General features: G+C 45.1%; 3 protein-coding genes across 4 annotated transcripts in view; all 3 read right to left on the reverse strand.

The window, feature by feature from the left end:
- Nucleotides 1-512, reverse strand: part of LOC126990986 (uncharacterized) — a 34,173-nt gene extending 33,661 nt beyond the window's left edge. For both annotated transcript variants that reach the window (XM_050849633.1, XM_050849632.1), the window contains exon 1: nucleotides 474-512. The gene's annotated coding sequence lies outside the window, so the exon portion shown is untranslated. The remainder of the gene's footprint in view (nucleotides 1-473) is intronic.
- Nucleotides 513-11,370: 10,858 nt separating this feature from the next.
- On the reverse strand, nucleotides 11,371-13,406 carry LOC126990964 (oplophorus-luciferin 2-monooxygenase non-catalytic subunit-like). The gene is made up of 3 exons (XM_050849597.1): nucleotides 12,576-13,406; nucleotides 12,231-12,344; nucleotides 11,371-11,729 (listed from the first exon to the last, which is right to left on the reverse strand). The coding sequence occupies exons 1-3, from the start codon at nucleotides 13,363-13,365 to the stop codon at nucleotides 11,584-11,586; spliced, it is 1,050 nt and encodes a 349-aa protein (XP_050705554.1). The 5' UTR covers nucleotides 13,366-13,406; the 3' UTR covers nucleotides 11,371-11,583.
- A 2,356-nt stretch (nucleotides 13,407-15,762) lies between these two features.
- LOC126991012 (oplophorus-luciferin 2-monooxygenase non-catalytic subunit-like) lies at nucleotides 15,763-18,484 on the reverse strand. Its single transcript, XM_050849701.1, has 3 exons — nucleotides 17,655-18,484; nucleotides 17,303-17,419; nucleotides 15,763-16,799 (listed from the first exon to the last, which is right to left on the reverse strand). The coding sequence occupies exons 1-3, from the start codon at nucleotides 18,454-18,456 to the stop codon at nucleotides 16,654-16,656; spliced, it is 1,065 nt and encodes a 354-aa protein (XP_050705658.1). The 5' UTR covers nucleotides 18,457-18,484; the 3' UTR covers nucleotides 15,763-16,653.
- Between the last annotated feature and the right edge of the window lie 3,713 nt (nucleotides 18,485-22,197).

Below are 22,197 nucleotides of genomic sequence, written 5' to 3' on the forward strand. Positions count from 1 at the left end.
CCATCTACTTCACACAGACACAGCACCATCTACTTCACACAGACACAGCACCATCTACTTCACACAGACAATCATCTCCTTCCTTCCTTCCCGGTACTCAAATAATCCGTTTCTCTTTCCTTTTTACTCTTCCTCTACATCCCTTTCCTCCCTTCCTTCCTTCCTGCCTCCTTCTTTCTCTTTTTTTCAGTCCTCTCCGTCTCTTTCTCCTTAACTCCTCCCTCTTCCACACTCTTCACGCCCTTAATCCTATACGCTCAATCTTCACGCTATTGTTGTAAGCACTCTATTATTTAATCTGTACCCACGTCTTTCAGTAATACTCTCTCTATCTTTCTCTTCTCTTATTCTCTCTCAATACTCTTCTCTACTCTGGCAATCAAACACCCACACTCAAATACACACATGCTCTCTCTATACATCTATCTATCTATCTAACTCTCACTCTTTCACACACACGCACACGCACCCACCTGGAGAGCCCGCGTCCACCCGAAGAAGTGCAAGGACAAGCCTCCAGCGACTCGTCTTATATAGGTCCAGCCAAGCGCCGCCCAGCCCGCCGCCACTCCCGCCCACCTCCCCACGCACACGCCTCAGCCCCGCCTACCACCCTCGCACAGACACCGCCCACCGAGGGATACAGAACCCCGCCCACTTCTCCCAAAGGCTTCACGCACGCCCGTTTCTCTCACGCCCACTCCTGTCGCCTACTTCTTTTGCTTCTTCTCCTCCTCCTCCTCCTCCTTCTGTTTCCTCTTATTCTGTTTCTTCTTTTTTATAATCCCTTTCTCATCTTTTCCTTCGGTTTTGGCCTCCTTTTCCTCCTCCTCTTCCTCCTCCTCCTCCTTCTCCTCCTCCTCCTCCTCCTCCTCCTCCTCCTCCTTCTTGTGGTTCTCCTTGTTCGCCTCGTCTCCTCCTCTTCCTCCTTTTGCCTCATGCTCTTCTTAATTTATGTTAATGATATCGATGATGGGCTCACTTGCAAAGTATCAAAATTTGCTGATGACACAAAAATTGCTTGTAAAGTAACTGCGACACTCGACGAAGAAGCTTTACAATCAGATCTAGATCGACTTGCACGTTGGGCCAATCAATGGCAAATGAAATTTAACGTTGACAAATGTAAAGTGTTGCACATCGGAAAAAATAACAATTGCGTTCGGTACGTAATGAATGGCAAACAACTTTCTGAAGTAAGTAAAGAAAAGGATCTTGGAATCACTATATCAAGCGATTTAAAGCCGGGTCAGCATTGTTCAGAGGTAGTTAAAATTGCAAATAAATTGGTTGGCTTCATCGGACGAGTCTTTAATAATAAATCGGAAAAAGTAATATTAAAACTGTATAATTCGTTGGTTCGACCCCCTCTAGAGTACTGTGTACAGTTTTGGTCTCCCTATTACAGAAAAGACATAGAAAAGTTGGAACGGGTTCAACGAAATGTAACAAAGATGATTCCTAGGTTGAGAAATTTATCATATGAACAAAGGCTTAAAGAAGTAATGCGAGGCGATCTAATAGAAGTGCTTAAAATGTTTAAAGGGTTCAGTGATATTAATGTGGAAGATTACTTCACAATTGATCGATCAAATAGAACAAGAAGAAATCACAATTTGAAGATAAGTGGTAAAAGATTCTCGTCGCACGAAGCTAAACACTTCTTCTTCAATCGAGCTGTTAATGTTTGGAACTCTCTACCCTGTGATATCGTTGATAGTACAACAATTACGGCCTTCAAGAATAGATTAGACAAGTATTTTCAATCCAACCAGCAACTAAGATATTACTCATTGTCATAATAACGTTAAGTGTTTTCGAATACTGGTGTCCTTGTCCGCTTTTATCGCCCGGTTAGTGGTAGCAGTAATGGTAGTTCTTTCCTCTTTCCTACATAATTTCCATGCAGTTTTTCCATGCTGCATGGTTCTTTTTCCTTTCCTACCAGCTTTGGCTGGAGGAGCCTTTGCCTTTGCTGTCCTTCATCTTCAACCTTTGATTAGATAGTTAGTGTAGCTTGTCACAAACAGCCTCGTAAGGACCAGCAGGTCTGCTGTTGCTTGTTCTTTCTTTGTGTTACTTTGTGTTTCTTCTGCGATATTACTTTTTTTTCTGATCTCATTCTGTTATTTTTTTTGTCATTGCTTTCATTATCATCATTTTAATCCTACTAATATTCCTTCTTTCTTTTTATCTGTGTATCTACCTATTTATCTATCTGTCTATCTTTCGATCTGTCTATCTATCTACCTATTTATCTATCCTTCCTTCACTTTCCTTTCTTAGCTTACATTAATACTACCACCACTGTCCCAGCTAATAATGATAATAATAGAAATAACAATAATAATAATAATAATAATAATAATAATAATAATAATAATAATAATAATAATAATAATAATAATAATGATAATAGGATCACCACACCTACAAGAGAGAGAGAGAGAGAGAGAGAGAGAGAGAGAGAGAGAGAGAGAGAGAATGTCTTCAATCAGAAGCACAGCTGTTTTTTCTCTCCCTACCTCTCTCCCTCCCTCCTTTCCTTCCTTCCGTCCTTCCTCAAGTGACAAAGTTCTCCCTCCCTCTTTCTCTCCCTCCCCCCCTCCCGCCCGCCTTCCATCCTTTACTCCAAAAACTTGGGTTATGCGAATATTTTTTTTTCTCCTCCCTAACTTATTTTTCCTCCTTCCTCCCCTCCCTCTCTTCCTCCTTCTCCCTGACCCAGAATATCTCTCCATTCTTCTCTCCCTCTTCTCTCTGTCTGTCTGTGTCTGTGTCTGTGTGTCTGTCTGTCTGTCTGTCTGTGTGCCTCTCTCTCTCTCTCTCTCTCTCTCTCTCTCTCTCTCTCTCTCTCTCTCTCTCTCTCTCTCTCTCTCTCTCTCTCTCTCTCTCTCTCTCTCTCTCTCTCTCTCTCTCTCTCTCTCTCTCTCTCTCTCTCTCATTCGCTATTTTTATGCCCTTGTTTCTTGTTTCTAGCGGGGCGTTGTTTCAAATAGGCCGTGTGGGAAGAGGAGGAGGAGGAACACAAAGAAACACAAAGGAAGAACAAACAACAGCAGACCTGCTGGTCCTTACGAGGTTGTTTGTGACAAGCTACACTATCTTTTTTTTTTTTTTTTTACAGCAAAGTAGACAGCTCAAGGGCACAAAAAAGTAAACATTAATAAAAAAAAGCCCGCTACTCGCTGCTCCTAAAAAGAATCCAAAGAGGTGGCCGAAAGATAGGTCAGTTTCGGGAGGAGAGGTGTCCTGATACCCTCCTCTTGAAAGAGTTCAAGTCGTAGGCAGGAGGAAATACAGATGAAGGAAGATTGTTCCAGAGTTTACCAGCGTGAGGGATGAAAGAGTGAAGATGCTGGTTAACTCTTGCATAAGGGGTTTGGACAGTATAGGGATGAGCATGAGTAGAAAGTCGAGTGCAGCGGGGCCGCGGGAGGGGAGGCATGCAGTTAGCAAGTTCAGAAGAGCAGTCAGCGTGGAAATATCGATAGAAGATAGAAAGAGGCAACATTGCGGCGGAATTTAAGAGGTGAAGACTATCAGTATGAGGAGGAGAGCTGATGAGACGAAGAGCCTTTGCCTCCACTCTGTCCAGAAGAGCTGTGTGAGTGGAGCCCCCACACATGAGATGCATACTCCATACGAGGGCAGACAAGGCCCTGTATATGGACAGCAACTGTGCAGGGGAGAAGAACTGGCGGAGACGGTACAGAACGCCCAGCCTCGAGGAAGCTGATTTAGTAAGAGATGAGATATGAAGTTTCCAGTTGAGATTTTGAGTTAAGGATAGACCGAGGATGTTTAGTGTTGAGGAAGGTGATAGCTGGGTGTTGTCAAAGAATAAGGGATAGTTGTTTGGAAGATTGTGTCAGTGGATGGGTGGAGAAACTGTGTTTTTGAGGCGTGGAAGGACACCAGGTTCTTCTTGCCCCAATCGGAAATAATAGTAAGGTCTGAGGCTAAGCGTTCTGCAGCCTCAGCCTTGAGTCGTTAAGTTCCTGAAGGGTGGGTCTTCTATTAAAAAGTTGAATAATGCAGAGTGGAATCATCGGCGTAGGAATGGATAGGACAGTTCGTTTTGGAAAGAAGATCATCAATGAACAACAGAAAAGAGTGGGAAATAGAACAGAGCCCTGCCGGACGCCACTGTTGATAGGTTTAGGGGAAAAACAGTGACCGTCTGCCACAGCAGAGATAGATCAGCCAGAAAGGAAACTGGAGATGAAAGTACAGAGAGCGGGATATAAACCGTAGGAGGGAAGTTAAGAAAGCTAAGACTTGCGACAGACTGTCAAAAGCTTTTGATATGTCATTGACAACAATAAAAGTTTCACCGAAACGGTTAAGAAATGATGCCCAAGAGTCAGTTAGAAAGGAAAGGAGATCACCAGTAGAACGCCCCTTGAGGAACATCTACTGGCGATCAGATAGAAGGTCAGAAGTAGAAAGGTGCTTTTGAATATTCCGTTTAAGGATTGATTCAAAGCTTTAGATAGATAAGAAAGTAAAGCAATAGGACGGTAGTTTGAGGGATTGGGCGGTCACCCTTCTTAGGTACAGGCTGTATGAAGGCATACTTCCAGCAAGAAGGAAAGGTAGATGTTGACAGGCAGAGGCGAAAGAGTTCGACCAGGCAGGGTGACAGCACGGAGGCACAGTTTTAAGGACAATAGGAGGCACTCCATCAGGTCCATAAGCCTTCTGAGGATTGTGGCCAGAGAGTGCATAAAACATCATTTGAAGAATCTTTATAACAGGCATAAAGGAGTCAGAGGGGGATGAGTAGGAGGAATATGCCCAGAATCGTCCAGAGTGGAGTTTTAGAAAAAGTTTGAGAGAAGAGTTCAGCCTTAGAGATAGATGAGACGGCAGTGTTGCCGTCAGGACTGAGAGTGGAGGGAAAGATGAAGAAGTGAAGTTGGAGGAGATGTTTTGGCTAGATGCCAGAAGTCACAGGAAGAGTTAGAAAGCAAGGTTTGACATTTTCTATTAATGAAAGAATTTTTGGTTAGTCGGAGAATAGATTTGGCACGATTTCGGGCAGAAATGTAAAGTTTATAATTAGCATTAGTTTGAAGGCTCTGGTATCTTTTGTGAGCTACCTCTCTATCATTGACAGCACGAGAACAAGCGTGATTAAACCAAGGCTTTTAGCGTGAGGAGTAGAGAAAGAACGAGAATGTATGCCTCCATTCCAGAGACAATCACCTCTGTGATGCGCTGAGCACACACAGAGGTCTCTATCCTGGAAGCAATAATCATTCCACGGGAAATCGGAAAGTACATCCTCAGGTCGTCCCACCGAGCTGAAGCAAAATGCCAGAAGCATCGCCTCTTCGGTGGGTCCAGAGGGTGTACAGGAGCGATAGGACAGGATGCAGAAATAAGATTGTGATCGGAGGAGCCCAACGGAGAGAACAGTTTGACAGAATAAGCAGAAGGGTTTGAGGTAAGGAAGAGGTCTAGAATGTTGGGCCGATCTCCAAGACGGTCAGGAATACGTGTAGGGTGCTGGACCAACTGCTCTAGGTCGTTAAGGATAGCAAAGTTGTAGGCTTGTTCACCAGGATGGTCAGTGAAAGAGGATGAAAGCCAAAGCTGGTGGTGAACATTGAAATCTCCTAGGATGGAGATTTCAGCGAAGGAGAGTGGGTCAAGATGTGCTCCACTTTAGAATTCAAATAGTCAAAGAATTTTACATAGTTGGTAGAGTTAGGTGAGAGATAAACAGCACAGATGTATTTAGTAATAGAATGACAGTGAAGTCTTAACCAGATGGTGGAAAATTCAGAAGAGTCAAGGTCGTGGGCACGAGAGCAAGTGATGTCGTTGCGCACGTAGGCGCAACATCCAGCTTAGGATTGAAATTTAGGATAGAGATAGTAGGAGGGAACAGAGTAGAGATTGCTGTCAGTAGCCTCAGAAACCTGTGTTTTGGTAAGGAAGAGAAGGTGAGGTTTAGAGGAGGAGAGATGATGTTCCACAGAATGAAAATTAGAGCGAAGACCGCGAATGTTGCAGAAATTGAGAAGAAAGAGGTTCGAGGAGTTATCAAGACACCTCTCGGGTCGGTAGCCAGAAGGGGAGTCCTCCCTGGGGGAATTTGTGGTCCCCCCCCCAGGCGGGGACTCCGAGGCTTGGTGTATGTGCGCCGTTTTGAAATTTTAATTTTGGGAAAAGGTGTATATGTTGTGAGAATGTAATGTGGTGTGGATAAAGAGAGGATCTGTCTTTAGAGAGCATGCTGAACTACTCTCCGGTGTTGGTGAGACAATAGGGAAACGGTTAGTGAGGACATGGGAAGGGTCTTTGGAGGGCTTCAGCTCCCTTCTCACCTCCCATATATACCTCACCGGGAGTGGCTTGCGCCCGTTCGGTAGGTGTCTTCCTACCTCCCTACTCTAATCAAAGGTGGAAGATGAAGGACAGCAAAGGCGAAGGCTCCTCCCCACCCCCCCATCCCTCCAGCCAGTGCTGGCAGGAAAGGAAAAAGAACCATGTAGCATGGAAAAACTGCATGGAAATTATGTAGGAAAGAGGAAAGAACTACCATTACTGCTACCACTAAGCGGGCGATAAAAGCGGACAAGGACACCAGTATTCGAAAGAACTTAACGTTATTACGACAATGAGTAATATCTTAGTTACTGGTTGGATTCAAAACACTTGTCTAATCTATTCTTGAAGGCCGTAACTATTGCACTATCAACGACATCACAAGGTACAGAGTTCCAAACATTAACAACTCGATTGAAGAAATGTTTAGCTTCGTGCGACGAGAATCTTTTACCACTTATCTTCAAATTGTGATTTCTTCTTGTTCTATTTGATCAATCAACTGTGAAGTAATCTTCCGCATTAATATCACTGAATCCTTTAAACATTTTAAACACTTCTATTAGATCGCCTCGCATTCTTCGTTTTGATAGGCTGAATAAATTTACTTCTTTAAGCCTTTGTTCATATGACAAATTTCTCAACCTAGGAATCATCTTTGTTACTCTTCGTTGGACCCGTTCCAACTTTTCTATGTCTTTTCTGTAGTAGGGAGACCAAAACTGTACACAGTACTCTAGACGGGGTCGAACCAACGAATTATACAGTTTTAATATTACTTTTTCCGATTTATTATTAAAGACTCGTCCGATGAAGACAACCAATTTGTTTGCAGTTTTAAGTACCTCTGAACAATGCTGACCGGGCTTTAAATCGCTTGATATAGTGATTCCAAGATCCTTTTCTTTACTTCCTGCAGAAAGTTGTTGGCCATTCATTACGTACCGAACGCGATTGTTATTTTTTCCGATGTGCAACACTTTACATTTGTCAACGTTAAATTTCATTTGCCATTGATTGGCCCAACGTGCAAGTCGATCTAGATCTGATTGTAAAGCTTCTTCGTCGAGTGTCGCAGTTACTTTACTAGCAATTTTTGTGTCATCAGCAAATTTTGATACTTTGCAAGTGAGCCCATCATCGATATCATTAACATAAATTAAGAAGAGCATGGGGCCAAGCACTGATCCTTGAGGTACGCCGCTTTTGACATCGAGCCAGTTAGATGTAACACCGCTTAGAACTCTCTGTTTCCGCTCAGAGAGCCAATTGTGAATGTTACCCGAGATACCGTGCGCCAGTAGTTTGCTGAGCAATCGTTGGTGGGGGACCTTATCAAATGCCTTTTGAAAATCCAGATATATGATATCTACTGATCTGCTTTCATCGAACACCTCAAAAATATAGTGAAAAAAATCAAGTAAGTTAGTCAAACACGAACGTTTACTACGGAAGCCATGTTGCGAATTATTTATTATATTATTTTCTTCGAAGAATTTCACCATATTGTCGCGAATGATAGTCTCCATTAACTTACAAACAATAGATGTCAGGCTAATTGGTCGATAGTTTCCTGGATGAGACTTGTCCCCCTTTTTGAAAATTGGTGTGACATTTGCAAGTTTCCACTCCGACGGAACTTTTCCAGCTGTTAAAGATTTATTGAATATGATGGAGAGCGGTTTACAAATTTGATGTTTGATTTCTTTTAAGACCCTAGGGGTAATTTTGCCTGGACCAGGAGCTTTGCTTACTTTAATCTTTTCAATTGTGCGTAAAATGTCACTTTCTACGATGAGCACGCCACTTAACATCTTTTCGATCCTTCTAACCTCCGGCGGTTGAGGTGATAAACAATCTTCGTCGGTAAATACGGATGCGAAAAAGTTATTTAGGATTGTAGCCATCGTGTGGTTACCGTTTTCATTAGCAAGCGGTGCGATACCACAAGTGAGTGACTTTTTATTATTTACATAGCTAAAAAATTCTTTAGGATTAGATTTACTTGTTTCCGCTATATATTCTTCAAGATTTTTCTTGCTTCGTTTTATTAATTTCTTGGTTTCGCGGCGAATTCTGTCCAACTCTAGTTTGTCAGCCTCGCTCTGAGTTGATATGTATCTACTGTATACGCATTTTTTAAGAGATAGGCTATTTTGAATTTCGTTATTCCACCATTTGGGTTTCTTCTTAGAAGCTGAACGTCTGTTACGATAGGGTACGCATATGCTTATGGCATTGTTCAATATTGTGGTGAAGGCCCCCCAAGATTTATCAATATCTGTTTCCACCGTGATTTCAGTCCAGTCAGAATTATTTAGAATTGATCGGAGTCTTACGAAATTCGCTCTCTGATAATCAGGCACCTTTTCTTTACTAGGAGTTACTTTACTTTCTTTCATATTGATGCTGAATGTGATTGTTCGGTGATCGCTAGAACTAAAAATTGGACCAACATTTACTTCGTTAACTAGATCAGCTGTCGTTGAAAAGATAAGGTCAAGTATATTATTTTCCCGAGTCGGTTCTTGAACGTGTTGATGCAAATCACTTTCTAGTAAATTTGTGTACAGGTCGAGCCCTGTATTACATTTCAACGGTTCACCCCATCTTTTCACTGGCAAGTTAAAGTCCCCAAAAGGAGGAGGAAGAGGAGGAGGAGGAGAAGGAGGAGGAATAAGAAGAGAGTGACAGAAGGATAGGAAGAATAACAAGAGGAGGAGGAAAACAAACAGCCTGTGTAAAAAGAGGAGGAAGAAGAAGAAGAAGAGCCTGAAATGGAATAGAAAAGAGAGAGGGAGGAGGAGGAGGAGGAGGAGGAGGAGATGAAGAAAAGGAAGAAGTATGGAAGGAGGGAGAAGGGGGGAAGAAAAATTAGAATGAAGAAAATAAGAGTAAGAACGAGATAAGAGAAAGAGGGAGGGAAGGAAACCACTGGGACCACCACCACTATCATCACCACCACCACCACCACTATCATCACCACCACCACCACCACCGCGCCGGGAGGACAAACAGTGATAAAGCGGAGAGTGATATTGCTGACTGACTCTCCTTACTGATTCTTTGCGTTCAGTCCGTGACCTTCATCTTAGTGACACCCACACCCACACACACGCAGACATACACACTACATGACTCACGACCAATTTCCCCGAGTCAGAGTGAGCCGCGAGAGTTAGAATGAGCCTCAATGCCTTCTTGTGAGTCAATGTCAGTCGCCGTGAGAGCTGAGAGTTCCCCGACAGCTGTGAGCTCAGAAAAAAGTATAACTGACTCATATTTTTCCCGCAAGGCTTGGCGAAGAGGAATAAAAGAACAAAATGGAGGAAGGAGGACAGGAGAAGGAGGAGGAGGATGAGGAGAGGCTGGAAGGAATTAACATGAAAAGGAATTGTGAAATGAAAGAAGGGGGAAAAAAGAAGCTTGAAAGAAAGGGAGGAATGGATATGGGAAGGAAGGAAGGAAGGAAGGAGTGGAAGAAAACATGCAGTAAGGAAATAAGAGAAAGAAGAAAAGTACCAAAAAAGAACAAAGGGAAGGAGTGAAGGAAAAAATCAAAAAGGAAATGTAGAAAAAAGGAAGGAGAGGAAGAAACAAGAAAAACAAAACAAAACAGGAAGAAATCAAGGAAGAGTATATATTGCATTGAAGGGAGAAGAGAATGGAAGAGGAAAACAGTGAAAAAAAGACGCTGGATTAAAAGGAAAATTAAGAAATACTGAAAGGAGAAGAAAGAGATGAAAGGAAGAAAGGAAGGAAGGAAGAATAGTAAGGATTAAAGAAAGAAGAGGAGTAAAGAAGACCTCGAAAATGGACTAAAAAACAAGAGGAAAAGGAAGAAGAGCCGTTGGACTAATAAATAAAACGAAAGAAAAGGAACCGAAAATAAGGGAATGGAGGAGGAAAAGAGAAGGGTCGAAGAAGGAAGAAAGGAAGAGAGAGAGAGAGAGAGAGAGAGAGAGAAATGCAGATGGTTGAAAATCTTAAACCTGATCACACGTCTTTTATCGGCAGATGTTCAGACTGAGACGAAGACTTTTTTTTCATATTAGCATTCTCTCTCTCTCTCTCTCTCTATCTATCTATCTATATCTATATATATATATATATATATATATATATATATATATATATATATATATATATATATATATATATATATATATATATATATATATATATATATATATATATATATATCTATGAGTCTCAAAGAGGACATATGCATACCGGGAGGGAAGATCAAATTTCGGAGGACACGTGCACAGAGGGGAGCGGCTAAGGGGCAAGAAAGGGGCATGATGGAGGCGAGAAGGGCACGTAGTAACAAGGGAGCGTAGAGGGGGGGGTGGACGGGGACATGGAGGAGCGTGGCAGCCTTGTGTGGCCATGAACGTCATCGCCGGGCACAAGCCGAAGAGAATCGGGCATCTGCGACGAGATAGCGAGCGGGAGACTCATGTGCCTGCGTTGTTTCCTCGTCGCTGTCTCATGGCCGTTCGACCCCCGGATGTACAGCCTTTAGCTCTACGACGCTGAGGCATGTAATGGTTTTTTGCTTGCTGGCTCGACTGTACGGTTTTAGTGTTAACCTCCTCTGGATGTGCACGAAACTTACATGTCCCTTGGGTTTATGACGGCTACTTATCTGTTTAATTTATGACAGCTTCTGACTCACACGACCATTATCTATATGACCTCTGTGCATATAACGACAGTTGGCAGGCTGAATATCTTGGGTTAAGTAACTGAAGACTTTTCATTGGTTGACGTCCTCATATGTAAGGATAATCCTGACATTAAGAAGAAAACGGTTGAAATAGTACATTTAAAAGGATCAGAGAGAGACAGGCAAGATCTGAATGATACTAGGTTGTGCTTGAAAGGGTAAGAGCAGCCCTTATTGCTGTGACTGGTGGAGTGAACACCTATTCCCAGGCTAAGGAACGATGGATGCTTTTCGATGGGCACAGACGGAAGCGTTTGCTGAGGAGTGTGTGGGCACCTCAGCAGGAACAATAATCACTCTAAGAAAAACACAGCTTTATTTGAACAATATATACGACGGAATCTCCTGAAGATCAAGGCCAAAGTGAATGGAAAAAGACAAGGAAATAATTCACAGACACGTTTAAGTGTATTAGAAACTGTGGGATAGGAGACACACAGTGGCCGTTAGGGACTGTGCCAAAGGCTGCAGCGGTGCACAGGTAACGACCGGATGGCGCGTTGGTTGGGGCTTCACGTGCAGTGATCGAGGTACCACTGCACGGAGACATCCATAACCAGGTCCCCGTTCCAACACGTGGTCCCGCTATTAAAGACGGCCATGGCTGACGAGTCGAAAACCAGCCACGCCATGTCACAGCCACACTCCAGCGGGTTCTCTAATAATAATAATAATAATAATAATAATAATAATAATAATAATAATAATAATAATGATAATAATAATAATAATAATAATGATAATAATAATAATAATAATAATAATAATAATAATAATAATAATAATAATAATAATAATAATAATAATAATAATAATAATAATAACAATAATAATGATAACAATAATAATGATAATAATAATAATAATAATAATAATAATGATAATAATGATAATAATAATAATAATAATAATAATAATAATAATAATAATAATAATAATAATAATAATAATAATAATAATAATAATAATAATAATAATGACAAAAATAATAATATAAGAGTAATAAGAGTAGTAATAAGAGTAATCATGATAATGATAGTAATAATAATAATAATGATAATAATAGTAATAATAATAATAATAATAATAATAATAATAATAATAATAATAATAATAATAATAATAATAATAATAATAATAATAACGCTACAAAACTCACCTCTCAAGTCGATGGCGTCTACGGTGAGCCGAGACACGAGTCCTTCCCATCTCTCCTGCGTCAAGTACACGATCAAGTTGTTCCTAAAGGAGATGGTCCCCTTGTCGTTCAGTCCTGCAAGAAAGGGAGTGTAAAGGGATGGAGGCTGTGCTGGAGGAAGGACAGAGATCCTGCCAGTAATGAAGGAGGAAATAAGGTAGGTCAGAAACATTGTCGGGACTATTGCGGCAGGATTGGTCAGGGTGATACGTCTTCCTTCAGTGACCCGTGACCCTGCACAGCAGCTGCCTGTCGGGGTCATGGCCCGACTCAGCCTGGAGGTGCAGGGCCCGGCGCCACACTCACCCGTCAAGGACAGCGGGTGGATCTGGGAGAGGAAGTTCCCGTCCAAGTGCACGGCGGTGAGCGGCTGAAGCTGTGTGTTGATGAAGTCCTCGATGAGAGTCCCCGGGATGCCGTTGTTCTGCAGGTACAGCGTCCTCAGGTTCTTGAGCGTGAGGAACACGTTGGGCGGCGTCGTGTCCCCCAGACCCATGTCGTTGAGGCGCAGAACCTCCAGATAGGGAGAGCCTATGAAGACCGTCTGGGTGAGTGTGAAGCCCGTGTTGCCGGATAAGTCGAGGGAGATGAGAGCTTCCATCTCGATGTCCGGCATGACCCCGGAAAAATTGTTGTACGACAAGTCGAGCTCTGTCAGTTGCACGTACAGTTTCAACGTCTCGAAGGGGAACCAACTGATCTTGTTTTCCTCCATGTTAAGGCGCACCAGCGTGTTGTGGGAGTTGACGAGCGTCTCTTCCTCCACCGTGTGGATGACCGTGTTGGTGATGTCAATCTCGTTGAAGCTCACGTCACCGAACACTCCAGCAGGCAGGTCTAGCAGGGACTCGTAAGGAACAACGGGCTCGATGGTGAGTCGATTCAAGTCATGGAAGGCGAACGGCGTTTGGAATACCCTTGCCAGCTGGTCACTGGATTGGACGTTGGAACAGTCCACGTTTATTTCATATCTTGCGGTAGTGGCGCATGTGCAGGGGTAAATAGCACTGTCGAGCGGACAGGGCCACTCCGCCGCACAGAGAGGTGCGGCGCAGACCACCACCATCAGGGACAAGAGTGACCGGAGCAGCGACATGGTGGAGGAGGCGAGGCACTGACCTGGCCACTCCCACCGCCAGCCTTTATAAAGCCCCGGTATCTTATCACGACACACTGCCAAGGCCGGCCACGCACCGCACAGGACTTTTGCACACACACACACACACACACACCTCAGTTCACCCAGCAATGTCACAAATTCATATAAAAATATAAGCAACCTTTGAAATGTTTAACGTGCGAATCTGCGGTCTGAGTTCGAATCCCAGCCGGAATGCTGCTCACTCTGTGTTGGTCGATGAATGATTGCCTTGAAAAAACTGAATAAGGTAAACTCGTGTAACCCGGATGTCACACTGGCCCTGTGTCCCGAGGTAGTCACTTTTTAACCACCACAGGCAAAAGACCAAAGGCGACGGAGTAAACACCGAGGCCACTTGCATCTATGGCGTATGTCCCCACCATAACCTCCCTTTTCGCGGGCCGCCCTGCACCGCCACCATCAAGCGCCCGAGGATCGTTGAAACTCATCTCAGTGAAAACGAAAAACATGAAAACCTCAGTGGCTGTGAAAGCTTTGTAAATCTTTTTGTTGTTGCTGATGATGTCCATTATACTTGTGTTTTTACATTCTTCTCACAACTGCTTGGTGTCATGGGAGGCATTCCCTCGCGACCCTTTTATAAACCTTAGATCTTTGGCTTATAAGCTGCGTGCCTTCCGCCATCGCAGTATTTATTGTCTGTTTTTGGAGAGGCAGCGACACAGGATGTACTCAACCGTGACCCGTAGCTGGGGCGCGATCCGGGAGGTATGTTTTGTCATAACAACAACAACGACAAAAACAACAACAAAAACAACGGTAATTTTTTACATGTATGATGCGCCGGAAAATCGTTTTTTTTTTTTTTTGTGGGGGAGTATATTTAAACTACTCTAACCGAACTTTACATAACCTAACCTCTCGACCCCCATGCTAACCAGGGTGGGTACCCCCCCACATGTATGATGCACCCGTAAAACTAGAGAAGTGCAACAAAAAGGCAACTCTGAGGCTCAGTCTGTCTATAGAGCCCCGAGTGAAACCATAACAATGGACTTAGAAAATCGAAGCCACCCAACGCAGCACAGCACATTCTCGGAGCTATTACAGCCATATGAGATTCATCCCCAAAAAGATTTTTAGATATATGGCAATACCACAGTGTCTCCTACATAATATGCCAGTTTCGTTATTGCACGTGACACGGACTTATTAGTAAGAATTACCAAAACAACAACAACAATAGTTACTGGGAAATGAGAGCACACACCGGCTAGGAAAGATACATACAGGGAGGGACACACACACACACACACACACACACACACACACACACACACACACACACACACACACACACCGGGAGTGACACATAATGGGAGGGACACATACAGGGCCTAACACTCTCGTTGAGGAAAGCATTCAGGGAGGGACACATTCAGGGTGATAAGGGTGCGTGCAGGGACGAAAAGAGACGTACAGGGAAGGAAGGACACATAGTGAAGACACATGCAAAAAGGGGAGTGGATAAGGGGAAAGAAAGGGGCACGATGGAGGCAAGAGGTGCGTGGAGGGGGCCAAGGAAGGGGGCGTGGAGGGGAAAGTGGTGGGGGACATGGAAGGGGCCATGGGGGGGGGGGGGGGGGCAAAAAGGGACGCGGCAGCCTTGTGTGGCCGTGAGCGTCACCGAGGGGCACAAGCCGAAGGGAATCAGGCACCTGCGACGAGATAGCTGACGGCGCCGCGGCGGGAGACTCACGTACCTGCGTTGTGTTCGCTGACCCATGGCTGTACGACTCCCGGATGTACGACCTGTATCTCTACGACCCTTAGGCATGTAATGATGCTTTTCTTGTTGGCTTGACTGTGTGACTTTAGTGCTAACCTCCCTTGGATGTGCTCTACCCTTACCTACAACCGCTTCTTATTGGTTCAGTGACTTGAATGACTCGACGTATGACTTCTGGCTTACGTGACCCTTATCTGCATGACCCGTGTGTATTTTTTTTTTTTTTTATTTATTTACGTCGCTGCCTGTTGCGCCGGTAGGCATCTTCCTGGTGGGACCTAATGGTCGGCCCAAGGCTTCTTCCAGGTGGGGCCTGATGGTCGGCCCATCCCGTTCTGGCGCAGGCGAGTGTTTATAGTGGCGCCATCTTGCATTGGCTCATGCTGCCCCCCGGAACTCGTTCTTGATTCGCTTGGACGGCTTCCTCTAGAGTCCGGGTTGATGGGTGGTCTTCAGGACAGCATGTGGGTAGTTTTAAGCCACTCGGCGGTGACTGAAAAATCCGAGTGGTAGCGTGGGGATTCGAACCCGCGTCGTCCATCACGCGGTGAATGTGGGCCCAGTACGCTACCATTTCGGCCACCGTTAGGTTACTAATGACCTTTCATAGTTGACGTCTTTATTTGTAAGGACAATCCTGACATTGAGCAGAGAAAGGTTGAAATAGTACATATAAAAAAATCAGAGAGACAGGCAAGATCTGAGAGGTACTAGGCTTTTATTTATTTTTTTATTTATTTATTTATTTATTTTTTTTTTTTTTTTTTTGCCTGTTGCGCCGGTAGGCATCTTCCTGGTGGGGCCTGATGGTCGGCCCAAGGCTTCTTCCAGGTGGGGCCTGATGGTCGGCCCAGCCCGTTCTGGCGCAGGTGAGTGTTTATAGTGGCGCCATCTTGCATTAGCTCATGCTGCCCCCCGGAACTCGTTCTTGATTCGCTTGGACGGCTTCCTCTAGAGTCCGGGTTGATGAGTGGTCTTCAGGACACCATGTGGGTAGTTTTAAGCCACTCGGCGGTGACTGAAAAATCCGAGTGTTAGCGTGGGGATTCGAACCCGCATCGTCCATCACGCGGTGAATGTGGGCCCAGTACGCTACCAGTTCGACCACCGCCTACCCTTACCTGTGCTTGAAAGGGTAAGAGCAGCCCCTATTGCTGTGACTGGTGGAGTGAACGCTTATACCCACGCAGGCTAAGGAACGATGGATGGTTTTCGATGGACACAGACGGAAACGTTTGCCGAGGAGGGTGTGGGCACCTCAGCAAGAACAGTAATCACTCTAAGAACAACACAGCTTTATTTGAACAATATATACGACGGAAACTCCTGAAGATCAAGGCCAAAGATAATGGAAGAAGACAAGGAAATAATTCACGGACACGTTGAAGTGTATTAGAAACTATTGGATAGGGAACATTGAGTGACCGGTCGGGACTGTGCCAAAGGCTGCAGCGGTGCCCAGGTGACGGCCGGATGACGCGTTAGTTGGGGCTTCACGGGCAGTGCTCGATGAACCACTGCACGGGGAGGTCCACAACCAGGTTCCCGGTGACACACGTGGTATATTGGTTAAAGGCGGCCATGGCTGACGAGTCTTTAAGCAGCCAATACACGTCACAGCCACACACCAGCGGGTTGTCTGCGGGAGGAAGAGGACAATTGTTTCAACCTTACCGGCCACCTCCTTCGCTGCTGTACTGCTCCACTGCGTGATGCAACAGTACTGCTACTTTATACCGCTACAGCTGCTGCTACTACTGACAATGATTATACAAAGAATACCATTAAAAAGAGGAAGAAGACTCTACTGCTACTACTACCCTTGCTAATACTACTACTCCTACTACTACTACTACTACGACTATTACGACTACTACTACTGCTACTACTACTACTACTACTACTACTACTGCTACTACTACTACTATTACTACTGCTAATACTAATACTACTACTTTTACTACTACTACTACTACTATTACTACTACTACTACTACTACTACTACTACTACTACTACTAATAATAATAATAATAATAATAATAATAATAATAATAATAATAATAATAATAATAATAATAATAATAATAATAATAATAATAATAATAATAATAATAATATTATTAATAATAATACAACTCACCTCTCATGTCGATGGCGCCTGCCGTGGTGAGCTGAGATACGAGTCCTTCCCAATTCTCCTGCGTCAAGTACTCGATCTGGTTGCTCATGAAGGAGATTGTTCCCTCTTCGGGCAATCCTGCAAGAAGGGGAGTGTAAGGGACTTGGCTGTGGTGGACGAAGGGCAGAGATGCTGCCAGTAGTGAGGGAGGGAAAAGGGAGGCTAGAAACACTGCATGACCTTAGTCGTGACTATTGTGTCAGAATTGGTCAAGGGGAAACGTCTTCCTTCAGTAACACGTGACCCGGCACAGCAGCTACCTGTCGGGTTCATTGCCCAGCACAGGAGGTGCAGGCCCTAGCGCCACACTCACCAGTCACGGACAGCGGGTGGATCTGGGAGAGGGAGTTCCTGTCCAAGTACACGGTGGTGAGCCTCGACCGCTGCGGCTGAAGCTGCGTGTTGATGAAGTCCTCGATGAGAGTCCCCGGGATGCCGTTGTTCTGCAGGTACAGCGTCTTGAGGTTATTGAGCGTGAAGAACACGTTGGGCGGCGTCGTGTCGCCCAGAGCCATGTTGTTGAGGCGCAGCACCTGCAGATAGGGAGAGCCTATGAAGACCGTCTGGGTGAGTGTGAAACCCGTGTTGCCGGATAAGTCCAGGGTGGTGAGAGCTTCCGTCACGATGTCCGGCATGACCCCCGAAAACTTGTTGTCCGACAAGTCGAGCTCTCGCAGTTCCACGAACAGGTCCAGCGTCTCGAAGGGGAAAGTGTTGATCTCGTTTCCTCTCATGTTAAGGCGCACCAGCGTGTTGTGGGAGTTGACGATCGCCTCTTCCTCCACCGTCTCGATCAACGTGTTCATAACGTCAATCTCCTCGAAGCTCACTGGACCGAACACTCCAGCAGGCAGATCGTACAGGGTACTGACAGGGGTTAAGGGATCGATGATGAGTCGCTTAAAGTCATTGAAGGCGAACGGCGTCTGGAATATTTCTGTCAGCCTTGTACTGCTGTCGACGTCGGAGCAGTCCATGGTTATTTCAAGACTTGCGGAAGCGATGCATATGCAGGGGGAAATAGCACCGACGTCCGGACAGGGCCAATCCGCCGCCGAGAGATGCGCGACGCAGACCACCACCACCAGGGACAGGAGTGACCGGAGCAGCGACATGGTGGAGGAGGCGAGGCACTGACCCGGCCACTCCCACCGCCAGCCTTTATAAAGCCCCGTTATCTTATCGCGACACACTGCCAAGTCCGGCCACGCACCGCACAGGACGTTTGCACACACACACACACACACACACACACACACACACACACACACACACACACACACACACACACACACACACAGACCACCCCCATTCTTCCTCTTTTCCCACCTTTTCCCACTCCTCCCTTTCCTCGTCTCTGCCTCCCCTGCCCCTTCATCCCTCTCTTCCTTTCTGTATCCTTCTCTTGGCTTTTTCTTCCCTCCTCTTGGTATCCTCCTCCTCCTTTTGTCCCTCCCTGTATGTCCCTTTCCTTTCACCACTCAATCTCTGTATGTCTCCCTCTCCTTCCTTTCTCCCTTCATCCCTCTCCTCGTCTCTTCCTCCCTCGCTTTGTCCTTACATCACCTCCCATTTGCCCTTTCGTTCCCTCCCTAGTAACCAGAATCCCCCCTTCGCTGCCCTTCCCCTCCTCTCGTCCCTCCCTCCCTTCGTTCCTCCTCCGTGGAAATCCTCCTTCCGTTTCCCTCATTTCCCACACCTTTCCGAGAAGCAAAATAGTGTATCTTGTTTACCAACTGTACCTGTTATTACCTGAGTTCGGTGTTTGCCTTGTGTCCGTTCGTTGAGCTTTTCTTCACTCCCTCATCGTGGTAGAGGAGCTTCGTAATCGTGTTCATGTCAGGTTTTGTTTCTATAATAAAAAAGGTGTGATAGTGGTGGTAGTGGTGGTGGTGGTGGTAGTGGTGATTTTAGCGGATGAAACTCCAGTAGCTGTAGTAGTAGCAGTAGTAGTAGTAGTAGTTGTTGTTGTAGAGGAAGTAGTAGTAGTAGTAATAGTAGTAGTAGTAGTAGTAGTAGTGGCTGAGGTAGTAGTAATAGTAGTAGTAGTAGTAGTAGTAGTAGTAGTAGAACACGGCGACCTTGTAGTTTGACCATGAGAGTCACCTCGCTGAGTACAGGCCGAAGGGAATCAGGCACCTGCAATGAGATAGCTGACGGAGCCGCAGCGGGAGCCTCACGTAGACGCATTACGTCATCCCCCTCTGACCTCACCCCTCGCTGACCCCTGACCCTTAAATGTATGACGAACTTTGATTTGCTTAATGGCTCGGCTGCATGACTCTTGATTAAATGACCCTTAAACGACCCTCAAACGTTTGATGACCTTTGATTTGTGTAATGGCTCATCTGTATGACTCTTGATTAAATGACTCTTTAACGACCCTCAAACGTATGATGAACTTAGATATGCGTAATGGCTCAGGGCGTACAACTCTTGATTGAACGACCTTGCTTTTCATGGCCTTTGGCTAACTGGCTTTACGACTCTTGTAGGAGAGCAAAAGTAAAGTTAGGGACAGCTAAGGCTGCGCGTGGTCTCTGTGTTCATTTCCGTCACATTCGTCCCTAAGAATTGTAGATCAAATGTAAAAGTAACCGTTCTGTTTCTGACTCAGCCAATGGAAGTAAACGTAATGCAAGAATGGCAAAAACTTGGCAGTGAAAATGTGAAACTGCCGGCCTCTTGCAAGGTTTTGGGGCGTCAACTCAAATCATCCAGCTTCATAGTATGATATAACCTGTAACTGCATAAAACATCTTGAATCCTATAATACAAAGTGTGAACCTTCTTCCTGGCTGTAGCAGCGTGACGTTTCTCTGTATGTGGGTGTGCGGAGGTGGCCTTTCCGCTGAGGGTAGAAGAGAAAAAAGGTAAAGGGAAGGAGGGGTGAAAATATACTGTGCAAAAGGAAGAGAGAAGGGGCGAGAAATAGTTATACATCTATACAGAGAGTGACAAAGGGCAGTAGGAAAGAAGAGAAGAAGGAGGCTGAGGAAGGGGAAGGAGGAGGAAGGGGCCAGAAATAATTATACAGTTATACACAGTGACAAAGGGAGGTAGGAAAGAAAAGAAGAAGGGGGGGGGGTAGGAAGGGGAAGAAGGGGGAAGGGGCTGAAGGTGACCTCGAGCACAGCGCATCCCAACCTGTGATAGCAAGGCCCCAGTGCACTTGTGGGTGAAAGTGCAGCCGATGGAGGCCAGGACAGAGCCGTATCATCAGGTCGGCCAAGGTTAGTGAAATGGACTGGTGACGGCAAGGCCACAGACGTCTATTTTTAATCAAAGGTAAATCAGAAAGTGGGGTTGGGTTCGTTGGGTTTGTCAGGGAGAGAAAGGCAGGATCAGAAGCAAAGATGGATGTAAGGAAGCAGACAGGGAGGAGCGAAGGAGGTAAAAGGGATAGAATGAGGATTGAAGGGGCAGAGGTGGATAGAAGAAAGCAGGCAGAGAGGAGCAAAAGAGGTAAAAACGGATAAAAGAGGATTGAAGAGGCGAATGAGAGGGAAGAAACATGCAGAGAAAGACCAAGTGGACTAAGAGAAGATGTGCAGTCACATGTTCTAATCAAAGGTGTGGGTCCCGTACAAGGATAATTATAACATATGTTGCTTTCACCTTAGTCGGTGTGACAATGGAGATGTTATCTGCCCGGTCATTGGGAGTCGGCAGGTGCATGGGTAGACAAACCGACAGACACACAAAAACGATTGCCATGGCGCCTTAATAGAAAAAAAACATAAGCATTGGTAAAACCCCAAATTAAGAAATGCGCACCTGATGAATCTTAAGTGAAGGTTATTGAAGATTCACAGGTTAGGGGTCAGACTCCCTACATAAGAATATGACGTCAAGATGGTACAAGATAATTCTCATCAGACACGTTGAGAACACGAATCAAACAGCTTATAAGAGGGTAGGAACAGGACACCTCTGGACCAAAAAAAGTTCCAGTCATTAGTTTTGGTATTTTCAATCGTCTTAGTTTATGAAGCAGCGTTTAGTGGACCCTTTTTTCATATATTCCTTCCTTTTCTTGATCTGTGTTCCTTCCCTTTACAATAAGCTGATGGGTTGTAATGTAGCGGACAGTCCTATACACACACACACACACACACACACACACACACACACACACACACACACACACACACTTGGAGAGGTGGATTGATTCATTTGCTAATAAGTGTCTACGCAGAATCATGGGATATCGCTGGAATGACTTTGTGTCAAACCGGCGACTACTCCGTGAGACTGATTCACCATATATTACCCGTTTAGTCCGTCATCGCCCACTCTAGTTATACGGGAACTTGGCACGTTACCCAGAAGCCGACCCTGTTCACCGGGTTGTCTTTATAAGAGACAGTCCTGAGTGGAGGAGGGCAAGGGGACGCACCCGGAGTTAGTGGTTTAAACAAGTCGATAGATCCTGCCAAGAGGTACTCAGGATTGAGACTATCCCTGGGGGATCCCCGAACTTGGCGCTGTAGGGTGAACGAGGCGAAGCGCCCCCCGGCGTATGCCCTCATTGACTGATTGATTGATATAATGGTTCAAGGAATCTGCGTACGACTTCTCGTTACTAAATGACATATATACGACAAAAGGCTTGCTTTTGGCTTGGGTTTGGTGAGGTCTGATTGGGCTAGTTTAGGTTTGGGTAGTCTTGACATGTTTGGGTTACGTTTTAGCCCAGTGGGCCGGGCTGGGAAGCATATGAACACCCCGGTCCAGACTTAATCATGTTTTGGCACACGTAGGTCAGCTCATTTTAGGTTTTCAGCACTGGTCTTATGAATAATCGAGTAACAGGAAAAGGTTTCATTACAGGCACTCAGAGATATCAGGCAGA

This window comes from Eriocheir sinensis, unplaced genomic scaffold (genome assembly GCF_024679095.1).
Source record: "Eriocheir sinensis breed Jianghai 21 unplaced genomic scaffold, ASM2467909v1 Scaffold23, whole genome shotgun sequence".
Classification (NCBI taxonomy): domain Eukaryota; kingdom Metazoa; phylum Arthropoda; class Malacostraca; order Decapoda; family Varunidae; genus Eriocheir; species Eriocheir sinensis.